Source organism: Hemiscyllium ocellatum, chromosome 22, assembly GCF_020745735.1.
Source record: "Hemiscyllium ocellatum isolate sHemOce1 chromosome 22, sHemOce1.pat.X.cur, whole genome shotgun sequence".
Lineage (NCBI taxonomy): Eukaryota > Metazoa > Chordata > Chondrichthyes > Orectolobiformes > Hemiscylliidae > Hemiscyllium > Hemiscyllium ocellatum.
The window spans coordinates 13,218,629-13,234,558 of NC_083422.1; the positions used below are offsets into that span (position 1 = coordinate 13,218,629).

The window sequence follows — 15,930 nt, forward strand, 5'->3', positions numbered from 1 at the left end:
CTTAGTGTTCTGTATTGGTTAGCAGTGTAGAGGATAGCCCTTTTCATGATCACCCTGGCCCCTGTCTGGAAAGGAGAATGCCAGCGTCCCTTTCTGAAACACTTTGATACCTGTTCTTGGCTTGCAGCAAGTGAAGTGGTGTGCAGCTGAGCTTTAAATAGGGCACTGTCGACTTATACACAGGAAGTATACAATGGCAGTAGTGGGAGTTTCACCTTTATTATGATTTTAATGAGAAGGATATCAAAGAGGCCAGTTGTATAATTAATGAAGTGAGGAGTGGAAAGTAGGGTGAGAATAGTCACTGTGAGCCATGATAGGACAACTATCATGAAACTCCCCAAAAATAGCACAACCTAAAACAATCTGAAAGTCCAACCCCCAACGTTAATTATGTCTGGTGCTGCTTAGCCATTCTTAAAGTGACAGTGACAGGCTTTAGTGTGGAAATGAAGATGTTGCCACATAATTAAACATTCATTTTGAATGCAGCAATTTGGGTTTGACAATCCCAAATAGCAAAAACAATGGTCTGTGGTTTCCATTCTGATAATAACATCTTACTTTTTGGTGTAATTTGGCTGATATTAGCATAACAGATACAAAAGGTAAAATTTTAAGGGCAAGTTCTACTCTGTACAATTTGAATTAGCTTTAAAAGCATTACCCTAGAAACAAGGAATCACCACTTGAAGTTTTGCTCATGGTGTTCACTTGCAATCCTTCAGTGAAGTTTTACAAATTAAACTGGAATGTTTATGTACAAGGTCAGCAAAAGGTATGTTTTGAAAAGTTTTGATTGTTGAAAAGTTCCCAAGCGACTGGCAATTGAGCCCATACCTTTATGTTTTTCTAAAAGTCATTTTCAATCAGTTTAAAACGTCACTCACAGATGGTGAATTGACACTGATTAAAACTTGTTTTTTTTGTGCAGGCAAACAAAACACTTCTTGCTACCTTATTTCACTGGTTGAAGGCAGATTTTGCTAATGTTGATAATACCAATATGTTTGACAGGCCAGGAAAATGGGCAAAGAAATGGCAGATGGTAGGAAGACTAGAGGAGTAGATTATTTTCTAAGTAGGGAAATTCTTCTGAAGTCTAAACCACAAAGGGACTTAGGAGTCTAAGTTCAGGATTCTCTTAAGGTTAACATGCAGGTTCAGTTGGCAGTTAGAAAGTGTTAGTATTCATTTCAAGAGAGCGAGAATACAAGAGCAGAGATGTACTGCTGAGACAATATAAGGCTCTGGTCAGACAGGAATTGGAATAATCTGAGCAGTTTTGGGCCTCATATCTCAGGAAGGATGTGCCGGTATTGGAGGGACTCCAGGGGAGGTTCACAAGAATGGTCCTGGGTATGAAAGGCTTGTCGTATGACGAGATGTTGAGGATTCTGGATTTGAACTCGATGATGTTTAGAAAGAGAAAGGTGACCTAATTGAAAACTTTACAGAATACCAAGAGGTGTGGATAGCGTGAACATGGAGAAGATGGTTCCAATAGAGACTAGGACCGGATGGCACAGCCACAGAGTGAAGGGATGACCCTTTAGAAATTAGATGAGGAGGAATTTCTTCACCCAGTAGGTGGTGAATCTTTGGAACTCAATGCTGTAGAACAGCATGGAGGTAAATCATTAAGACAAATAGATAGGTTCTTGATAAGTAGGGGGATCAAAGGTTACCAGGAGAAGGCTGGAGAATGGAGCTGAAAAACATATAAGCCATGATTGAATGGTGGAGCAAATACAATGGGCCAAATAGCTTAATTCTGCTCCCAAATCACATGGTCTTTTATCACATGCTTCACGTGCATGTGCAATGTTTTTGAAACTAACTCACTCTCTTAACACAAAAGGTTGTGGAAATTGCAGTTATAAAAACTCCAACTGGTTCTTGAATTATTCAATTGTTTGCTCTGGTTGTATTGATATGAGGTGAAATGTACTGAAAACCAGTTTCATAGATTGGAAGCATCTATTCAACATATTTTGTTGCCTTCCCAGTCCTTTTCTTTGCTGTCCTCTATTCCCTACTTTAACTTATATCTCATCTGATGCACTTTCTTGTCATCATATTCTTATCTTCGATAACCTAACTCACTCGATATCATTATGGCCTATCCAAATTTAATGTGTATAGTCACAATTTCCCTGTTTTAAGAGTCTAACTGAGTCTGTTCGCTGATTTTTACTCACCTAGCTGTCAGGGGAGTATTAAAGATTGGGTTTTCATGCAATCTTTTAAACATTGAAACTCAAAGAGTTTTCATATAAATAGTTCAAAAGTAATCATCTTTATTTTAGCTCTAGAAAGTATATAACAGGCACTCTGCATTGACAGCTGCAGGGAGATACAAGACAAAATCAGGGACAATTAAATATGTAAAAGTTAAAAATCTACAACCAAGGGAGTGCAACAAGCCTGTGAACAGCATTCAGTGACAAAATATACATTTTGACAAATTCGCCATGCTCATCTATTCAAACAGAAAAAAGAAGACTAAATTGGAAACAACTCCCAACAAATACTTCATATAAATTTATAAATGTTCAGTAAGTTGGAACAGTTGATGATAAACTTCGAGTTAAATAGAGACAGGAAATATAGATCTTAAAAGTGGGTATCAGCTATGTTAAGCCAATGCTTGAACACAGTACTCTAATGAGACAGTTTACAGTTATCCTGAAAGATTTTGAACAATGTTCACCAGGGCCACATTCATTGTAATTTGACAACATTAAGGAGATACTTATACCCTAACATTTTGCAACACAGGTATATTAAAAGACGATAGGCTTCCATGTGTCAGCCAAAGTAACGGTAGTTATAGTCATGTGACTTTTGTTTTGTGGCATGTGCACACATTTCACAGAAATGATGCACTATGTCATCACCATTCTCACAGCCTTCCTAAAACTGAACATAACTTCTGGTACCACAGGATATTTACTGTAACTTGTACATCATATTGACAAAAAAGCCTATTGAACCTTACAGAACAGAGAATTTATACAGAAGCCAGTTAAGAAGGATTGATCCTTGAGATTTTTTGTTTGTTTTTGTTTTAAGTTTACGCAGCAAAAGACCAAATTTATAAATTTGTTTGGATGCCATGTGTTTTAAGGCACTTGAGACAATGCCAAAGCTTGTCTAACCTATGGTCTTTAAATTAGTTGAGAATTTGTTTTAGGCAGATAAAGCCTTTGGACTTTATCTTACAGTTAGCTCAACAGCATTGGGCTCTTTTATAACATGGAAAACGCATCAAGTCAGCTAAAAAGAAAAAAAGGGGTTAAATCACATACAGAGTCTCAACACCCAAAACAGATCAACTTATTTGCAATAATATGGAACTTGTGGTCCAATTAAATAAAAACAGGAGATACAATGTTTTGAAAATACAAAGCCGCAAATATGACAAACCCTCTTGACCCACAGTATTTGATTGCTACTTCACATGAGATTGTATCCAGAGCTTCCTCCTTCACTTTCACATTGTATTTACAGGTCCCCCTCCATTATTTCTATGCTCATCTTTCACAATTCACCAGTAATAGAAGTTACATTGTAACCCTGACACTCTTGATGAACTTATCGACACAGAGAGAGCATAAATAAAGAAAACAGCCCAAGAAATACTTAAACATTGCTGATTTTTTTAAAAAAAATCATGATTGATAGATATGTGGCATCTTTTAAATATTGGAATGGGCACTGGGAAAATGTGTTCAGCTTTTTCGTTAATTTTGCAGGACTTTGTATTGCCAAAGGAGAGTTGGTCATTTCACACCTACAGTTTAAAGAATTTTTATGGTGGCTTTCAAAGCAATACCCAGGTGAACTGTGGGCTATAAAGGATTACATCCATGTTTTTCTAAAGAGCATTTACCCTTAAATAAAGACTTGAGATTAAATTCAAAGTGACACCTTGTTAGTATTGAGGGTGATTAATATGTAAGGTAATTAGTGAGATTAGTGGGTGGTTGGTAGTGACCAGCTTTTCCATTCTTAATTCAGCTTCTCACTTTGTCCCCTTTAGTGGTGTCTTTCTACAATAGCACAGAAGAGTAGACGAAGAAAAACATTGAGGTAAAAACAATGACTGCAGATGCTGGAAACCAAATTCTGGATTAGTGGTGCTGGAAGAGCACAGCAGTTCAGGCAGCATCCAAGGAGCAGCGAAATCGACTTTTCGGGCAAAAGCCCTTCATCAGAAAGAAAAACATTGCACTGATGAAGTAAAGTCCACACAGTCCAATGTTCCAATGGGTCTTTTATTAGTGAGAGAGAGAGAGAGAAAGAGGGCAATGACTGGTGGCGCTTTAACCTGAGGACCACACAACTCAGATGAGGCGAGAGGTTAAGAAGGAGAGTCCTTCATGTTAACCTCAGCCAGTGCAGGAATTGAACCCACTTGTTGGTGTTACTCTGTGTCTAGCTGTCTCATTGACTGAGCTAACTGACCCCCTTTGATACAATTCCTGCCCAAATCCCAGGTTGTGCAAAACTAACATGCAGTCAGTCAGAGATATATTTTGAAAAGAAATGATGTAGAAAATGCAACACTTTGTGCAGAACATGGTCCTAAACAACAATGCGATATGCAACTGGATGATTAATTTGTTGACCTTGTTTGAGGGATAAATAAGTTCATTACTTACATTTGATCCATTTCGAAGCTTTTGACTGGGAAGGAGGTCAGAATTCTATTCAAGGAAATCTTAAATAAAAGGCTAGATTTAAAATAAACACACCTTTGAGCAGCATGACTTAGAAATCTAACTGTAATAACAAATTATTAGACACAGTTCCATGAGCCCATAGTTTTCAGCCAGCATTTAAATGCAGTGGCATGTCAAACACAAACGATGACTATTAAAATGCATCTTCAGGCAGTATTTGACCGTCAGTATCTCTACATTGTGATACAGAGAAAGGTATTGGCCTTTACAACGTATAGGAGACCATTTTAATTGTATTTGATCAGGCAGGCACTCATGTTCGAGTGGAAATAAAGTCCCAGTAGCAACAGCAATTGTGCTTTATGCATATAAATATTGATGCCACTATTAAATATATCATTGGAACAGAGATGTAGTATCCAGACTAATAATGAATAAAGTGACTTAATGTGAAGAGTGAGGTTTAATGGTCCTTTTGGAGGGGGGGGGGGTGGAGATACATACACACACTTGTCACACACACACGCAGATGTGCGTACGTGCACTTGAGTGGGAACATCCCGAATTCAATTCTATAGTAAGTATCATTGTCCCCTGAATATAAATCCCCTGAATAAATACCTACATTTGTCTCTTTATTTTAATTAGAAAAACCCCTTAAGTTTACTGGTTTCAAATGACCCATTTTATAACCTTTTTGAGTATTACTTGGTCTCTGGAGCAAAAGCAATAGTCACCTCAGTGAAGGGAAAGCCTTACATGTATGCTAATAAAACAGGTTGCTCTAGGACCACCATCTAAGTTGCTACTTTTCCATTCAAATCTAGAGTGTTTCTTTTTTGAAAGGAACACCATCGCAATTATCTAACGGCGTCGCTCCTAATTCCGCCATTGTCAGTGGAGCAGGCATCAGTCAAGGCATCATGGTGATCCAGAGCACTAATCCTCTTTCTGGTTTTTTTCCCATTTACTGGCAGCCTCTTTTCCACTTTCCTCTGACCAACATGCTGTCCTAGGCAAGGCAGAAGCAAGTTTGCAGGACAGATTTAGAAATCTGCATCCCATCCAGAGTTGTCATCAGGAGGTGGGTCATCATTGTCTTCAGGGAAGCTGTCAAAGTTGCTTGTGTCTGTTGGAGATGTGACCTGCAAAAAGAAACGTCATGACATTTTCAGCTGACAGCTCAAAGTAGGTGAATTCTTATCTCCCGCTTTCAGTACTGGAAGGAGACTTGCAAGGCTACAACATTACAACCAAGTTACTCCTCCACAAACAAAAGAAAACTTTTTTTGCCCGTGTAAAATAAAAACTGAAAGAACTGCGGATGCTGTAAATCAGAAACGAAAAGAGAAGTTGCTGGAAAAGTCAGAGTTAACGTTTCAGGTCCAGTGACCCTTCTTCAGAACCATGCAACTGAAGAAGGGTAACTTGAGATGAAACGTTAACTCTGATTTCTTTCCACAGATGCTGCCAGACCTGCTGAGCTTTTCCAGTAATTTCTGTTCGTGTTTTTTTTTTGCAGTGTCATTCAAAACCTCAGGAAGTTCCCAAAATATTCCACAGCCAATAAAATATTTAAGTTCAGACACTGCAGTAAATGTAAGAAATGCACCAACTAAATTATTTTGTTCTTTGAGCATTGCTGGCAAGGCTAACATTTGTTACCCATCCCTAATAGCCCAGGAGATAGTGGTAGCAAGACACCTTGTTGAAGTACGACTGTCCATTTGATGCAGGCATACATCTCATGCTGTTAGAATGCTCCAGGAAGTTCCTCACGTGACAGGAAGGAACAGTGATTTGGTTCCGAGTCAGGGTGGTATGTGTCTTGAAGGGGAGCTTGCCAGTGATGGTGTTCTCATGCATTCACTGCGCTCGTCTTTCTAAGTAGTAGAGGCCACTGTGTATGTATGACTGGAACAATATGATCTTTTTGCTTCCATGTTCCCTCTAAATGCAGAGACGTACGCAGCGTACTTGGTCTAGTGTGATAGAGGAAAGTGAGGACTGCAGATGCTGGAGAACAGAGTCGAAGAGTGTGGTGGTGGAAAAGCACAGTCGGTCAGGCAACTTCCAGGGAGCAGGACAATCCGCTCCACCCTTTGACCTGTTACCTTCAATTCCACTTTAATCATCTATCGCATTCCCAGGTATCTTGCCCCTAGCCCCACCCCCTCCCATTTATCTCTCAGCCCCCTTGGGCACTGCCTAATTCCTGATGAAGTGCTTATGCTCGAAACATCGATTGCTCCTCGGATGCTGCCTGACCTGCTGTGCTTTTCCACCACCACACTCCACGACTAGTGTGATAGGGGAAAATCACTTGATCATCTAATTAGAGGAACCTATTACCTTAAAGAAGACATAGTTTATTGCATAACATCAACTAGATACAGGTTACATTGATGAGTTTAGAAGATTGAGAAATATAATGAGGTGCTAAAGGGGATTAATAAAGTAGATGCATAAAGGATGTTTCCTCAATGTAGAAGAATAGGTCATAATTTTAGGATATTGGGTAGCAGACTTAAAACAGAGATGAGGAGAAATTACTTCACTCAAAGGGTCAAACATCTGTGAAATTCATGACTCCAGAGTGCAGTGGCTGTTAGGGTCCTGGGTAAATTTAAGGATGAGATAGACAGATCTTTAATTAGTAATAGTTGAAGGGTTAAAGAGAGCATGACTTTAAGGCCGAAATGAGGTCAGCCATGATTGTGTCAAATGGCAGTGCAGGCTCGAGGGGCTGAATTGCTTTCTCCTGATTGTAGTCGAGAGAGTGGTGCTGGAAAAGTACAGCCGGTCAGGCAGCATCTGAGGAGCGGGAAAATCGACGTTTCAGGCATAAGCCCTTCATCAGGAATGAACCTTGTGAGCAAAGGGGTAGAGAGATTTCAATCTCCTGATTTTAGTTCTTATCTTCTTATATGATACTCATTGTTACAGAGACTAGAAGTAGAAGTTTTGTTCACAAGTCCATTTAACATCATTATAGTGGGTGGTGTTTATGATACTCCACATTATTAAGCCTTTCAGATATATACAGCTCCCCCAAAAACTTTTACCCCATTATTAATATATGTTGATGGTGGGGGTTCAGCCCATTCAATGGCAAGGAGTGTTGGTTAGATTCACTCTTGTTGATGAGGGTAGCAGCCTGGCACTTGTGTGGCATGACTGTTGCTGATCACTTATCAACCTAAGCTTGGATCTTGTTGAGTCCCTGCTGTGTATTGGCATGGGCTACTGCTGTGCCTGGGGAGTGTCAATGAGCAGGACTGTCAATAATTTCTTCCACTACTTTGCTAATGACCAAGAGTAGATCGAAGGGGTGATATTTTGCTAGGTAGGATTTGACCTTGTTTTGACCCCTCCTGCACACATTGGACAAAAACTGGTCCAAAAATGACTGGAAATGCTTTAAGCTGAAAATGTGTTGCTGGTTAAAGCGCAGCAGGTCAGGCAGCATCCAAGGAACAGGAAATTCTATGTTTTGGGCAAAAGCCCTTCATCAGAAATGAGGAAAGTGTGATGGAAAGATATCTTAGCCTGCTGGACACACTTTCCTCATTCCTGATGAAGGACTTTTGCCCAAAACGTAGAATTTCCTGTTCCTTGGATGCTGCCTGACCTGCTGCACTTTAACCAGCAACACATTTTCAGCTCTGATCTTCAGCATCTGCAAACCTCACTTTTTACTGCAAATGCTTTAACTCTCGTACAATGTTGGGGAAGTTAAATTCTCCCATAATGACCACCCTGTTCTTTTCACTCCCACCCAGAATAATTTTGCCAATTCTCTCCTCCACCTGCCTAGAACTCTGCGGAGGTCTTTAAAAAACTTCAAGCAGTGTCTTCTCCTCTCCTGTTTCTAACCCCGCCCCATACCACCTCAATAGATGAGTTCTCGTCACTCAGGGATGGTGAGCTGCCTTCTTGAGCTACTGCATTCCACCTGCTGTGGGTTGACCTGCCAGGCCATTAGTGAGGGAATTGTAGGATTTTGACCCAGCCTCAGTGAAGGAATGCTGACTTATTTCCAAATCAGGATGGTGAGTGGCTTGCAGGGGAACTTGAAAGTGCTGGTGTTCCCATATAACTGCTGCCCTTGTCCTTCTAGATGGAAGTGGTTGCGGGTTTGGAAGGTGATGCCTGAGGATCTAAGGTAAATTTCTGCAGTGCATCTTGTAGATAGTACACACTGCTGCTACTGAGCGTTGGAGGTGACGGGAGTGGATGTTTGTGGATGCAGTGCCAATCAAACAGACTGCTTTGATCTGAATGGTGCCAAGCTTCGAATTTTGTTGGGGCTGCACTCAGCTAGGCAAGCGGAGAGTATTCCATCACACTCATGACTTGTGCTTTGTAGATAGTGGACAAGCTTTCAGGAGTCAGAAGGTGTGTTACTTGCAGCAGTATTCCTAGCCTCTGACCTCCTGTTGCAGCCACCGTATATATGTGGTGAGTCCAGTGAGTTTCTGATCAATGGTAACTTCCAGGATGTTGAAAGTGAGAGATTCAGTGATGGTAACATTATTGAATGTCAAGGGGCAGTGGTTAGATTGTCTCTTGTGTGATGATCATAATCTGGCATTTGTGTGGTGTGAATGTTACTTGCCACTTGTCACCTCTGGATATTATCCAGATCTTGCTGTATTTGGACATGATCTGCTGCAATGTCCAAAGAGTCGCGAATGGTGCTGAATGTTGTGTGATCATTGGCAAACATCCCCACTTCTGATTTTGTGGTGGACGGAAATTGATGAAGCAACTGAAGATGGTTGGACATTACCCTGAGGAACTCCATAAGAGATGTCTTGGAGCTGAGATGATTGTCGTCCAACAACCACAACCATCTTCTTATGTATCAGGTACAACTCCAATCACCAAAGAGGTTGCCCCCTGATACCCATTGATTCCAGTTTTGCTAGGGCTCCTTGATGTCACACTTGGTTGAATGCAGCCTTGATGTCAAGGGCTGTCACTGTTACCTCATGACTGGAATTCAGCTCTTTTGTCCATGTTTGAACCAAGGCTATAATGGTCCTGGTAGAACCCAAACTCGGCATTGCTGAGCAGGTGCTGCTTGATAGCACTGTTGATCACACCTTCTATCATTTTACTCTTTAAAACTGAATATTTACCATATCGCATGAGATTTCTTTTAACTGGTATTACAGTACTCACTAGGCTTCTATAAATATAAAAAGATCTCTAGAATTTGAAACAATTATAGGCTAGGACACTATGAACAACATGCCTCCAAGTTCAGTAAATCTATATGCATAGCTGTGAATTTTGAACAATACCCAATGTTACTACATTCTCATGACATTTGACTATTCCCTATTTTGAAGAAGAGGTATTTGGGGAAATCGGGAAAGAACAGAGGTAGTCTGGGAGCTAAGAAACAACCAGTCCAAGGGTGAGGCAGGAACAGGTGGGGGATGATGTGTCTGTGATGTGGGTCAGGTCTCTAGTTATCCACAAGTTAGACTAGGTTTGCAATCTCTAACAATTCCAGACTAAGTATTGTTGAACCGTTCCAAGTTGGTCAGCCTGAAACTTAATTACTTGCAGATGCTGGAATCTGAACTGAAAACAAAAAAAATGCTGGCAATCTCAGTGGGCCAGGCAGCATTCCTAGAGAGAGAGAGAGCAAGCTAACGTTTCAATTTTATGATGTGGAAATGCCAGTGTTGGACTGTGGTGGACAAAGTTAAAAATCACACAACACCAGGTTATAGCCCACCAGGTTTATTTGGAAGCACTAGTTATCAGAGCGCTGCCAGATGACTTTTCATCGGAGCTGAAGTGAAGTGTGGAGGGGCCAGCATTTATATAATGCTGGGGGTGGTTGGTGGGCAAGAAAGGATGTTGATAGTTCAGATTAAGTGATTGGAATGTGAGAATGGCAGGAAAATTGTGTGTCACCTACCAGACTGGAAGGAACAGACAGACAGTCTCACTGGGGTGGGGGAAGGGGAGAAAGGGTGACAGAGAATGTTTCAAGCAATGCTAAAAGAAAGGGAAGAATTGGGTTCACAATTTGAAGGTGTTGAAATAAATATTGAGCCCAGAAGGGTGCCCAGTCTGAAGATGAGATGTTGTTTGCGCTGTGATTCACTGGAGCACTGCAGCATGTTGAGAACAGACAAGTGAGTATGCAAGCAGGATGCTGTATTAAAATGGCCGGCTCAAAGAGCTGGAAAGACGAACATCATCTCCACCCATAAAAAGCAATGGAAGGGTGTGAAAATGAGAATTGAAAGGCTTGCATAGAGGTAAAGAAGTTAAAAGAAAGGATAGGACTGGAAATGTCAGATTTGGGAAAATGTTGTTACAGACTGCCAACACTAGGAGTAAGATGATATGGGCTGAAACATCAGCTGTAGGCCTCCAACATGACAATGTGTCTAACCAGGAATATCAAACCTCCTCTCAGCTCGTGACCTCAGTTCAATCTTGCTGCAAAGAAAACACGGAAACTAGCTGTGGTTTGAATTTTACACTGTTTCTAGGATAGAGAATTAAATCTGATTCTGCACCAAAAATGTCTAATTACAAGTTTGTCTCCTCCCTTTTCATGGTCCAAGGTCCCAAGCATAAGTTCTAGCTTGAACCGTGCTATAAAGTATTGCTTTCCCATTAGCAAGTTGTATTCACTTCTCAAAATGCTACTGCTTATAAACTGAGGAGACCAAGTGCCAACTGGGTGACCACTTTGCTGAACACCTTAGTGCAATCTGCAATTGCCACACAGTGTTTCTAGTGATTTGCCATTTTAATTCTCTGCCCCCACTATCATCAACTCTTTTAGATGAACAATTTTATATTGTAACTGCTCTGCCTTTATTGTTTTGGATTGTCACAAATGGTGGACATGTTAACTCTATTTCCCTCTCTCCACAGATGCTTCAGATTTGAAGAGATTAGATGAGATTCCCTACAGTATGGAAACAGGCCCTTCAGCCCAACCAGTCCACACCGACCCTCCAAAGAATAACCCACCTAGACCCATCTCCCCCCAACCAATGCACCTAACACTATGGGCAATTTAGCATGGCCAATTCAACCCATGCAGACATGGGGAGAACGTGCAAACTCCACACAGTCATCCAAGGCTGGAATCGAACCTGGGACCCTGGTGCTGTGAGGCTGCAGTGCTAGCCACTGTGCCACCCTAATTTGCTGTGTATCTGGAACATGTGCCATTTTCTTTGCTCATGATTTTATTTTCATTGGGTTTGGGTTATAATTAGTTTGGGAGAAAGAACCAACATGGACTTGAAGAACACATTATCAATACCTGGCTGGATGCCTCAAATACCTTCAGATTTAATTAGTTATTGTTGTCATAAGCACAAATACAGCAGTCAGGTTCCCACAAACAGAAAATCAGATTTATAAAGAGCTAATTAATTCTTGGTTACGGGGAGAATGTTGAACATTGAGAGAACTCAAGATGTACTGGCATGTAAACCAAACTTGATTTGGAGTCTCAGGTTACTATGTTAACACAAGGAAAAAGCCACAAGCTATACACAGCACTGAGGTATCAGTCGATACAGTGTACGTATGCTCTGGCATTGAAATGCCGACCACATAACTCAGAGGTAAGATTGCTATGGAACCTGTCACACTAGTATCAAGAGGAAAATTACAAATGTGGCAATTTGCTATCAGCTATCAGGTACTGGAGCTTTAATCATGATTATTGAACATAATTGCCAGCCATGGAATAGCTGTAATTTCAACTTGAAATTATTTATCAGAAATAAAATGTCATCACCAACAGGAATTCTGTGCAAAGGCACTTGCTCACAATGGAGAGAAAAATCCCTTAAACTTTCCAAAACTGATACATCAGAATGATTTTAAGAGATCAACCTTAGCTTGGGTCGTAATGCGCTATGCTTTTGAGTAATATATGAACTCCTTATTTAGAAACACCCTCAGAATCATAGCAGTTAGTTATTACTTGCCAGAGAACAGTTTAGAAATCTGGCAGATCCTGTTTAATAATTTTTTTAACCTAGGTACAACAGGTATGACGAGCAATTATATAAGAATACCTCTGCTGTACACTTACACTGGATACGATTGGAGGTGTTAATGTGCCTTTTCTTAATCCTTCCCAGTTAAAACCTTCAAACCATCTGGAAAAGAAAAGTAAATTTCCTTTGTTGTAAATCTGTTAAAATTTGATGTATTTTCGATTTTATATCAAATAACTTTACTAAGAGCTTCCAAAGCAGGCACATTGTAAGTCAGCCAAGGGTCTTTGTGGGTTCTCCCTAAGCCTTTTGAGATCTGCAAATGCATTAAGGACCAGAAATAGTCTACAAATGCTTCAGATAAATTTTCAAGGAGATTTAGAAAGGCACAACTCAATCTGAGTTTTCTTAGGATCTCAAGACCAATATCCCTCTGGTACAGAACTGTTTGACATTGTTTGTGTTTAACTGACTCATCCAGTACCATGCACATTGTGGCAAGGAAGAAAACAATTCAGAGGGAAGTAGTGAAAGGTGTACTTAGACAAGCTTTCCTCCTGATAATGAAGACCAGGCATTTCATTGTTGCAATTACAGTATGTGGATGAAATGGCATAATGCATTTGCCAAGTTTTTGAGGGGAGGATAGCATTAAATGGCATTTCAGGGAAGGACTTGAAGGAATTGGTGACTCACTTATCAAGAAAATTTGTGTACATGGCAATCAGCTGCACGAGAGTTTCTGATCAGAAGCAGGTTTAGCTGTAATTATGGATGACAATAAGTGGAACAGGACAGGAAATTAATTTGATAAATACTACATTAATAAACATAAGTGTACAAAAGATGAGATTTTCAATGAAGTGTGGATGACGTAATGGCTAATGCAGAAGCCTAAGTCCTACCATTGTGTAAGTACCAAAGGAGATTGGAATCTCATGCATAATTTATAGCCTTGGCCCCAGTTTCCAACCGCAACATTTTCAAAGAAACTTTATACAAGTTTTTTTTTTCTCAATCTTAACTGAGATATAAATCAGTCTCAATGTTTCTTTCCTGGTTGTCTCGCTTAACATTTTAACTAGCATCAGTAACTCAATGTACATGTTAATGAAGACTCACTCATTTTAATTGAAACTTGATTCAGGTCGCCTAACAAGGGGAAAAAAAAACCTCTGAATACTGACTGCACAGTCAATAATTTTTCATGCAGAATAGCAGTTAGAAGAAAGAGGACAAAAGGAGATGATCCATTCATTAAATCAACACATAAGATTACTACATTATAATGTATAAATAGTGATCCAGAGCCCCACATATTTAAAAAAAAACTGATTTTCTTTATTGTTGCCACAAGATCCTAAAGGAATTTGTTTAACACAACGTTGCATAGAGGTGTGATTAAAGATCCACTCACTTGTGCTTTTGAATATCTTTAACTCCATTTTTCAAGTTCCCAAGTCTTTCTGAAGGATTGTCCCTGTTATAAGAGCAGAAAAACATTTTGAACGATTGAAGCCCTCTTTAATACTTCAACTTTATGGTCGTGATTTGACTTGCAGCACAAAACAAATAAGAGTGATACGAGGAGAGGGAGAACCTGCATTGACTTCTTCGTCTAGGTGTTGAACATAGGCAATTGCTCAAATAGGAATCCAACCAGTTATAGGTTGAAGTTTTTACATCTCTCCTCTGACCAAATTGAGTAGGAACACACCTGCATAGTTTCTTGATGAGGTTAGCAGCATTTTTGGTAATCTTCTTTGGAAATTCAATCATATCAATCCCACGAAGTATGATGTTATATGTCTTCATGGGGTCGGGACCTGAGAATGGTGGGCTTTGTAAAAACGAAGAGACAACATAGAATTAGAATGAGTTTCACTATAAGACTTGGAAACCAATAGCTTTCCTTGTCTCAAAACAATTAATACAAGCTCAAGATTATTCTGTCAACTCCATTCGTATAATTGATTTTCTTCTACATGATGCTTGTTTCTTGCCAAAGAATAAAAAAACCCCTGCTCTCACAAGAAATAACTTGTACTGACATAAAACACTTCACGTTCTCTGAGTGTCTCCAATTACATCAGAATTAACCAATGATTTTCCAACATTTATTTATGGCCAAGTGCAGAAGCCAATTTGTACAAAAGGGCCCATCAACAACACAGGGTAGAATAGTTGGTTAAATTTGTTCTTCTGTGAGTTTTGAGAAGATTTGTAGCTCAGGTTGAGGTTTTGGATGTAGGTTTGCTCGCTGAGCTGAAAGGTTCATTTCCAGACCTTTTGTTACCTTACTGGGTAACATCTTCAGTGGGCCTCAGGCGAAGCAATGCTGAAAGTTCCTGCGTTTTAATTTATATGTTTGGGTTTCTTTGGGTTGGTGATGTTGTTTCCTGTGGTGAAGTCACTTCCGGTTCCTTTTCTCAGGGGGTGGTAGATGTGGTCCAACTCGATGTGTTTGTTGATAAAGTTCTGGTTGTAGAGTTCTCCCCTACATCAAAGGCATCTCTGAAATGACTGCCAGACTACTCAGACCCCTTGGCATCATGGGAGCCCACAAACCCACCAACACACTAAAGCAGCAGCTGATGAACTTGAAAGTCCCCATACAGACAATGAACAAAACTAACGTCATTTACAAAATATCATGCAAGGACTGTAGCAAACACTACATTGGACAAACAGGCAGAAAATTAGCCACCAGGATACATGAACACCAACTAGCCACAAAAAGACAAGACCCTCTCTCACTAGTATTCTCACATACGGATGAGGAAGGACACCACTTCGACTGGGACAACACATCCATCCTAGGAGAAGCCAAACAAAGACAAGCATGAGAATTCCTTGAAGCATGGCATTCCAACCGGAACTCTACAACAAACACATCTACCACTCCCTGAGAAAAGGAACAGGAAGTGACTTCACCACAGGAAATGACATCACCAACCCAAAGAAACCCAAACATATAAATAGAAAGCAGGAATTTTCAGCATTGCTTCACCTGAGGCCCACTGAAGATGTTACCTAGTAAGGTAACGAAACAAATGGAAATGAACCTTGCAGCTCAGCGAGCAAACCTACATCCACAATTGGTTCTTCAGTCATGTTATTTGAGATATGCACATTTCTAATCAGTATGATCCAAGAAAGAGCAATGGTTAAATGGTCATTTAATCAGATTACTGTGCTTGGTGAATTGATGGACACAGAGATGAACACAATATTTTCCCTTTTCA

At 40.1% G+C, this 15,930-nt stretch overlaps 1 protein-coding gene across 4 annotated transcripts in view; it reads right to left on the reverse strand.

Annotated features, from left to right (window-relative positions):
- Positions 1-2,303: 2,303 nt before the first annotated feature.
- The window catches only part of prkg1b (protein kinase cGMP-dependent 1b), an 827,021-nt gene continuing 813,394 nt past the window's right edge, over positions 2,304-15,930 (reverse strand). For all 4 annotated transcript variants that reach the window (XM_060841873.1, XM_060841874.1, XM_060841872.1 and 1 more), the window contains 4 exons: positions 14,403-14,525; positions 14,103-14,165; positions 12,781-12,847; positions 2,304-5,833 (listed from right to left, as the gene is read on the reverse strand). In XM_060841873.1, coding sequence (XP_060697856.1) covers positions 5,735-5,833; positions 12,781-12,847; positions 14,103-14,165; positions 14,403-14,525 — 352 coding nt within the window. In that variant the 3' untranslated portion in view covers positions 2,304-5,734. The remainder of the gene's footprint in view (positions 5,834-12,780; positions 12,848-14,102; positions 14,166-14,402; positions 14,526-15,930) is intronic.